An 8771-nucleotide genomic window follows, 5' to 3' on the forward strand; every position below is an offset into this window, starting at 1 on the left:
GTCGCCCCCGAGGCGCCCCGCGATCCCCACCCCAGGACCCCGCCGCAGTGGGGACCCGGCGCCGGCTCGCAACGCCCCGCGCCCAGCCTGGTGGAGCGGCCGCGCCGAGCTGCCCCCGCTCCTCCCGCGAGCCCGCGAGTCCGCCCTCCGCGGCCCGCGCCGCAGTACGAGCCTCCTCCCTCCCGCCCCCCGCGCCGCCGCCGCCGCAGGAGAGGGGGGGCCCGGGCGGGCGGGCGGGCGGGAGGGCGGGCGGGCGCGGCGAGGGCGCGCGGCGAGCCCAGAGCCGGTGCGGGGCGCGGGCGAGCGAGCTCCGGCCGCGGCGGGAGGCGCCACCCCGGGGCTCGGGTAGCCGCGCGCCGGCCTCTCCTCGCCCTCCGCCCCGCGCCCCGGCCCCCCGGCGCCGCCGCCTTCGCCTCCGCCGGGGAGAAGCTCGCGCCCTGCGCAGCTGAAGGAGCCGGCTCTCCCCGGGAGGGTGTCGTCGCCGCCGGCTCGCAGAGGGCGCGGGCCCGGGAGGCGGGGACCGAGCGCCGCGACCCGCCATGGCTCAGGCGGCCAAACAGCTGAAGAAAATCAAAGACATCGAGGCGCAGGCCCTCCAGGAGCAGAAGGAGAAGGAGGAATCCAACAGGAAGCGGCGGAACCGCTCCCGTGACCGCAAGAAGAAGGTAAGGGGGCGGCGGCGGCCCCGCACCGAGGCGCCCGGAGGAGCTGCGGGAAGGCGATCGGCCGCGCTCGGGCTGACCCCGCGGGAGCGGCAGGGGGGGTGGCGGGCAGGGCGAGCAGCGAGCGGCCCCCGGGGCTCCGGCGAGCCGCCCCGAGACTCATTTCAGCACCTTGAACAGAGGCCCGCGCTCCGGAGGAACTTTTGCCGCCTCCGGGGTGGCGGAGCCGGTGAGGGGCTGCACCGCGGGGCGCAGGGCTGCTCGCCTGGCTTTTTCGGGGAGCTGCTTTGGGTGAACAGGGCAGGCGCTCCAGAGGTGGTACTGTCCCCTCCTGCTCAGGTGACTACTGAGTTTTCCTGCGCCGCCGGAGAGCGAGCATCTTCCCCCAGATCTCTCAGGACGAACTGGGGCGACTGCCCTTCCCAAGCCCTTCCTGACCCTGTGGGTCCGCGGGTGGACCTGGAAGATGAAACTCATCCCTTGGGCATTTGGCAACATTTTATGTTAAGGTCATTCCAGAGGAGGCACTGGTGGCAGGGAAGAGGAATTCCCTTAGAAGCTTCCCTGGGGCTCTTCCAGCCTGACCCAAGGCCTGGTCGGAGAAGGGCTCTGCCATGGGTCATCGTTGGGGCAGTCTTTCATGGGACAAGGGTCTGTGCTAAGACAGCCCAGGGATCCAGACCCCTGAAAGCAACTGTTGCTATTTGCAGTCCTTCTTTCAGATCATGGCAGGGTAAGAACCACCTCAGTTTAGAACCACAGTTACAATTACGAGCACCTGGCTGTCCACAGCGACTAAGCAGGGCACTCTACCGCCTGCTAGAGCTTCAGGGATGCACAGGCTAGGACGGCGTGGATGGAATTCTGGGACCCTAGCTTCGGAGAGCCATCTTAACCTGGAGAAGTTGATGTGGGCCTGCGGGAACGTCCCCTGGCCAGAGAATTTGGGTTCATGGAGCTTCTCCACAGAGATGCTGCCCTTGCTTAGGAAAGACTCCCTCCCTGAAACTGACTCGTTCTGAGAAGGAAACATGGAAGCTGCGGTTGACAGCCGTGTAGGGGACAGTCTACTTCGAAGTAGGTGTCGGGGCTGATAGGGCTCTTTTCCTGGAGATGACGCTGGGCAGGCTGAGATGTTCTCTGACTCTTAACCTAAGGAATCACCATGTTAGGTGTCCCTCCCCTCCCTCTCTGTCTCTTTCTCCCCTGCCCCAATATTGACATCTCATGTGTAAAGAGTCATTTCAGCTTGGCACTCCTTAAGCAAGAGGTCTTTCCCAAACCAACAGTGAATCAGAGTTTGGGCTGGTGCCACTTAGAGGGAGAATTGCACGTTAGGGTCCCAGATGCCAATTGCGAGGGTTAGGCAGGGAAGTCTGCTAAGAGAACCTAGCGCTCCTCTACTTTCTTGGCAATGGTGTTGGGCCTCTGTATTTCCATCCCTGTTCTTGATGTTGGAGGAAAACTCAATTCCACGTTCTCATCTCATTTCTTGCCTGGAGCTTCCTCTTCATATTCCAGACACCCGAGATAACAGTTCAACTAACAGTAAAACCGAAACTCTCTTTAATTCCATTTCTTCTTAACTGACCCCGTGTGGTGTGTGTCTTTGAAACACAGTGATTTGGAGATTGATTCCATGTCTCGAATCTTTGTCTTTGAACCCTTGGTAAACTTTGCTCCACGTTTTAGTCCTGGGTGATCATAGGTTCCCCCGTCCCTGAACTGCGTTGTTTTGACTTACTAGCTGGTCACAGCACACTGCGTCAGTAGGTGTTCGGAAATCTTCCATACAGATTTTCATGGTTTTCTGCAGTGTCTTAAGAGCTATGAATGGTACAACAACCAGGAAGTTTTAATCCAAACGGATAGCGATGATGTGAACTCCCAGGGCATATTGTTATCGGGGGACGCATTGTGGGGGTATTTGGGGACGCTTTGTTTGTTTTTCACGGTGATTGTGAGGTGTTCTGGGCAGTCACATAAGGTAATATAGCTAACACCCACAGCAAAATATAAAACTGGAAGGAAATGGAAAACCCTAGAAGAAAAGGAGAAGGACAAAAGGCAATACAGAAAGGAACATTTATTTGCTTGTTTCCATTTAGTGAAGGACACTAGGTATAAGATCCAGGGCCTGTGCGTGCTAAGCAGGTGCTCTAACCACTGAGCTATACCCCTAGCCCCAAAGGAGGATTCAGAGAAAGTTCTGCCATATCTATATTAAGCAGTGGGCTGAGCACTAACTGAAGGTTCATATAAGGTGAGGTCTAAATCCAGTGTTTACTAGAGAAGGAATGGCTGGAGATGTGACATTAAAATCAAGCAGTGGGGTGGGGGGCACTCTAACTCATCTCAGAGATGACCCAGAAGCTCTGGAGTCATCATCTCTCCTGTCTTCCATGAGCACGGAAAAATAACTTCCTACATACACATGGATACATTACTACAGAGAAATGGCACTTTATGGCAATGGGTCCCTGAGCCAAGGGCACTCTGAATTTACTAGAAGGAAAGAAAGGTGTCAGTCTGGGTAACTGCTTAACTGGGGCTGACTGGGCAGAGCCGAATCCCTCCCATCTGTAGGAATAACTGTGGTTGTAACCTGAACAGTGGTTGCAGCTTTTTGCAGTTAGGATACTGTGTGGGAAGGTGCTCGCTCAGGGTGCTGTGCATCAGGGGTGGAGGCTGACGTTGTGACGTACTGACTGACTGACAGACAGACACAGGGACCTCAGTTCAGAGACTGGAGCTCAGCTCCGGAGCTCTGAACGTGTTTCATTCAGCTTTCTGGTTAAGTAGCAACATCCTCACCAAGCCCTTGCTGCTCCTAGCTGTAGCTAATTATATCTTATTGTTTTTTAAAAAAGGAAGGCACAGACAGCATTTATGACATTTACTGTTATGTACAGTGGAGAGGAATAAGCGGTGAGGCCCATGTAGAGCAGGCATTTGCATTAGAAAGGACAGTTTCCTAGGGCCCGGAAAATGAGGATTTGTGGGCTTTTTGTGCTTATCTAAGCTTGAAGCTGGGTTGGGGGTAGGGGGAGGACATGGAGGTTGGAGAGAAAATGAGGTAGAGGACTGAGGAGGGGCACAACTCAAGGTAGCAACAGTGGGTGGCTGGGTGGGAGACAGAACTGCTGTCAGGGGTCCCAAGCTGGCTACATCAATACCTGCGAGCGCCCTGGGTAGCTCTAGCCGGGCTCTCTCCTTGGCCTTCATTCTGCCCACCTACTTCTTCCTAGATGCAGGGGAAGCTCTGTGTATGATTGGCCTCTCAGCACCTAGCACTTCATACACGAGGGGCATGCAATGGAGGTTTGTGGAACTAACAGTTTAATGAGTGAATTATGGTTGCTTCTGCTGGCTTAGGCTGTCTTGGCTGCAGCGTGTGTTCAGGTGGAAACAGTCTTTGGCTATCTTTGGGGGGTGTTGGAAGGGAGCCTCATGCATCGTTTCCAAGTCATTTGCACAGCGATAGAAACCTCAGGCAGGCAGGGGGCCGCCCCGATCTTTGGGTGCAGCATTCTGCTGGCGAGGGTGTGGACACTCGCAGGGTGTCCACACGTCAAGTGGCTTTAGCTCTTTGGAAACAACAACAGTTTCTTAGCGTGGTCTCAAGGAGACAACGCCTCAGGGATAGACAGTGGAAGAGCACAGGCAGCCAAAAACAAAAGTCTAGGAGTGGGAAGGGCTCCTGTCCTAGCTGCAGGAACACAGGAGCTCTTAGCTCTCCTCCTTTGCTCAAGTTCTGGGTGATGGAGAGGGTAGGGTAGTTGGTGGGACAGAGCACCTGCTTAAGAGTGGGATAGTTAGTGGGAGATATATAAACTACCCCACATACATACCCCATATTCTATCTATCTATCTATCTATCTATCTATCTATCTATCTATCTATCTATCTATCTATCTATCTATCTATGGTATTTAGTGGGGTATATAGTGGGTATATTGTGAGATATAGCACCTGCTTAAGTGTAGGGTAGTTGGTAGGATATAGCATGTGTGTGTGTGTATGGTGGGTATTTAGTGGGGTATACAGTGGGTAGATTGTGGAATATAGTGGAGCAGTATTGAAGACAGTAAGCTAGGCTGGAGTCTTGCTGGCCCAGGACTCCCATTTGCCAAGAGCTTCAACTTTAAACTTTTGTTACCTCCCAATGGGGTTAAAAGCTCCACCCTACGGCTGAGTTGTAGGGCTCAGAGAACGCTGTTCCTTGTGTCTTCAAATCTGGGCCCTGTGGTTAAGCCAGTTTTCTAGCACATGCTGTAGTGAGTTGGTATTTGTGAATAAAGCCCCAATTTCGTTTTTGAATTGCATAACTTGTGCACGGCATGGGAATTATTAAAAGCACCAATTTATTAATAATTGCAGGACTTTAGAACCTATCACCACTTTGGTAAGCCTGTCTTGACATTCGGTTGTAGTGCATGGAGAATGTCATAAGACAGGAAGCAGCCCTTCTTGCTGCAGCTGTGGAAGGCACTGCCCGTGGCTGAAGCCAGGACTTGCCTCACTTGCCCCAAGCCCGGTGGCCGGCCCAGCTCTCCCTTCCCTGCAGTATGGTCTGCTTTGGGGGTCATTTTCACTTCTCTGGCACCCTAGCACACAGAGAAACTGCCTGTGTGTGTACCCAGCACTTGGGGTTTTGCAGGTCACATTCTACCCACGCCTCGATGAGGCAGGAGCTGGAATCTGGCCAGGTTGTGGGCCTCCTTAGGAAGGCACACGAGCTCGTGGCTTGCCCCCAGACCTCTGTCTTCTTCACCCAGCAAAGACTGCTTGCTTGCCAGTTTTGCTTTGAGCTTCTCATCAATGACAAGATGTTAAATTGAACTTCGTTTCTTCTGTTTTAATCGACGTGTGAAGCTGTGCACGTCAGAGGTTAGAGCTACACAGAATTATGTACAGGATGGTTACTGACCTTGTATCAGAAGTGTTCCTAAGGTCCTTGTATTGAAAATGTGGCCCCAGGCCAGGGGCTTCAGTTAAGTTGTTGGGACATTTTTGAGGTGGACCATCATGGGTAGTCTTCAGGTTACCTGGGAATGTAGCTCAGAAGTGCATTGTGGGAATTTCAGCTTCTTCCTCTCTCTTGTGCCTCAGTGGTAAAGTGAGTGGTTTGGCTCTGCCAAGCTTTCCCTGCCGTCATGTGGTCATCTCCTCACAGGTTCCAGAGCAACAGGACCAAGCATTCAGAGACTGACACCTCCAAAACCGTGAACCAATAAACAGGCCTTTCTTCCTAGGAAGTTGGTCATTGCAGGTATTTGTTGTGGATGGACATCTGATAGTCCAGAGCTAATTAATTGCCTTTTAATTAAGCTCTATGGCCAAACCTCAGTGTGAAATGTTGATGTTCATCTGGGAAGGCCACGGGTCATTATTGTCTCAGTGCTAGTAAGTGAAAAATAGGTACTTTAAATCACATCTGCATTTCATTTTCAGGAAAGAAATGAAGTCCCTGCTTAGAATAGGTTGGTTATCATGTGTCCACTCAGTCACCTGCGGAGGCAGTTTGTATTGTGAGCCGGCTTGGACATTCCAGACTTTGTGAAGTCCAGTGCTCTGTAGATCTCCACCACAGGTAACATCAATGTGGTTCCCAGCTTTTCTGAGAATAGTCACGACCAACGTCATGCATGGCCGAAGAACATACACAAGAGGAGACATGTTGGATTACGGGTCTCCTGGAGGTTTGTGGGAGGGAGAATCTGGATTTTAGGACCACAAAGCACTACATATTCTCCAGGAAAGAAAGCCCGCATTATAAATCATCAAGCCAAGCCAGATAATATTTTAGAATTCTTTTCTCATGAATTTCTAATGTGACTAGATCCTTTGCCTCTGAAAAGGTTACTCTTCTGTTGTTGCTGTTGTTGTTGTTGTTGTTGAGGAAAGATCCAGGAAAGCCAAAGCTGAGTATAGCTGCCCTTCTCCAAATTGAAAGGATTACAAGTTAGAGGCTTTGCACAGAGCCACTGAGCTTGGGTCACAGCTGCCTCATGAGTGTTCAAAGGCTTCCACAGACATCTTAGAGCAGCCTACTTGGTGGCTAGGGACTCCAAACTGAGAGTCCAGAGGAAGGAGTGGGTAAAGACAGTGCACCAAGTCTGCTTTCCTTGTGCTTAGTCTGTCTCAAAAAATGACTATGTCCACCCAACTTTCTGATCCAGAGCTTTCTGCCTGCCCACAATCAGCATCTTTGCCGTACACTCATTTAAATAGTGTCCTCAAGTGTGTAAATGCACAGCAGTGCTTTTATGCCATTCTCTTCTCCTCTGTCCTGTTCTCGAGAACCATCTCATTTTTACAAGGAATGTACAGAGTACACGCAGATTGCCAGGGTCGATTGGAACTGGCTGAAGTGGGCGAGAGCTGACCTTAGCACATCAAGCGGTCTATAGGTGATCCTCAAGCCAGCCTGGCAACACAAAACCAGTCTTGGAAGAAGATGTGTGGGGAGGTGGCTTCTCTTGGCTGGTAGGGGTCATCCAGATGTGTGGAACAGAGCATCTAGTGGTGCAAATAGCATGTGTGTCAGTGAGAAAGTATATTCTTGGTGAGGAGCAGTTGGCTCAGCAATGGTAGCCAGCACCACAGACTGGAGAAGGAGCTGGGCAGAGCACGTCAGGAGGACAGAGGAGGCCCTGAGGTAGAGAAGGTTACTTCAATCTGAGGTAAGCAAGATGTAGAGAAAGCACCGATGCCCAGGCTATCCTGAGCTGGGACAGCAGGTAGGGATCAAAAGCCAACGAAAAGCTAGAGTTGTTTGGTTAGTGGAGTGCCCTGTATGAGCAATGGAGAGGAGTAGTCCCAGAGGACTCCAGGGTCCCTTGGACTGTGTTAGCATATATGCATTTACATTGATATACAAAAGTGGCTGATGCGGATGTATGTGCTTGTGAGATTCAGTGGGTCTCTGAGCTAATGGGGAGGGACTCATCTCTGACTTGGCGTTTGAGCAGGTAGTTGGTGGCATGTGTCATTGAGCAATGGAGCAATGGAGAGGACAGGTGCTTTCTCAGAAATATGCCCGTAAGTAGCTTCCTGACAGAGGGAGAGAGAATCTGGGAGCAAGTTAAATATGTGTGGGTGTCTATTCAATCCTGTGCCCTCTAGCAAGGCCAGAAATGTAGACATTCTGGGTATTGTAAATATGGCGCATATGGCTGGGCTGAAAGAAGTCAAGAGCTAAAGAATGCTACTGGAGGGCATTGTCATACCTGTGGTGGGCTAGAGAGGGCAAGGCGCTTTCTCTCTTCTCCCTCTTTATTCCTCTTCCTCTCCCTCTCCCCTCCTTCTCCCCCTCTCCCTTCCTTCTCCTCCCTCCCCCTTCTCCCCCTCAATCTCCCAACCCCACTGTGTGTGTGTGTGTGTGTTATTAGGAATTGAGTCCAGGGTCTTGTACATGCTATACAAATTTACTACCACTGGGCTGTGTCCCTAGCCATTCTTAAAAGTTTCTGATTTGAGATAGTGTTTTGGGTTAGGTTGGTGACTCTGTGAATAAATTGCCTGCTACCCAAGCATGAGGACCTCAGTTGGATCTCCAGTACCCACAAAAGATGTGGGTGCAGTACTGTGTGCCTGTGACTGCGGGACTGGGAGGAGGGGTAGACCCCAAATCTTGCTGGCAGCCTATCAAGTCAGTTAAGGAACTCCAGGTTCCATGATGGACCTTCTCTCAAAAGACAAGCTGGACAAGGAAGGGGACGACATTCAGCAGGTAACTCTGGCCTCCACATGGGCAGCCATGGCTCACACCACATCCCCACCCCTAAAAGAGGGGCAGAGTCTTGTTAAACTGCCCAGGCATACCTCAAACGCCAATTCTTCTGCCTTGGGACTGGAAGATCTGCCACCACACCCTGCCCAACTTACTTTTTAAAACAGGGACTGTCTCACGGTTACCCAGGTGACAGCACGCTATACATTTAAAAACGTGCTTTAAGGAGACAGGACATTTCTGCGTTACTCAGGCTGGTTTTGAAAAGCTGGACTCGAGCGATCCTCATGCCGATAATCTTTGATGTGCGTTTTCAGGTGGTTTACATTTTCCTTTCAACTCTCCTCTGTACTTGCACAATTAGAAAAAAAAAA

At 51.8% G+C, this 8771-nt stretch overlaps 1 protein-coding gene across 11 annotated transcripts in view; it reads left to right on the plus strand.

Annotated features, from left to right (window-relative positions):
• The first annotated feature begins 239 nt into the window (after positions 1–239).
• Ank1 (ankyrin 1) overlaps positions 240–8771 on the plus strand; it is a 180533-nt gene continuing 172001 nt past the window's right edge. For 5 of the 11 annotated variants that reach the window (XM_031339268.1, XM_031339280.1, XM_031339270.1 and 2 more), the window contains exon 1: positions 375–665. In XM_031339268.1, coding sequence (XP_031195128.1) covers positions 540–665 — 126 coding nt within the window. In that variant the 5' untranslated portion in view covers positions 375–539. Of the gene's footprint in view, positions 666–8771 lie in introns of all 11 variants that reach the window. The other 6 variants (XM_031339272.1, XM_031339273.1, XM_031339283.1 and 3 more) reach the window with 3 other exon arrangements.

This window comes from Mastomys coucha, unplaced genomic scaffold (assembly GCF_008632895.1).
Source record: "Mastomys coucha isolate ucsf_1 unplaced genomic scaffold, UCSF_Mcou_1 pScaffold22, whole genome shotgun sequence".
NCBI classification, from domain to species: domain Eukaryota; kingdom Metazoa; phylum Chordata; class Mammalia; order Rodentia; family Muridae; genus Mastomys; species Mastomys coucha.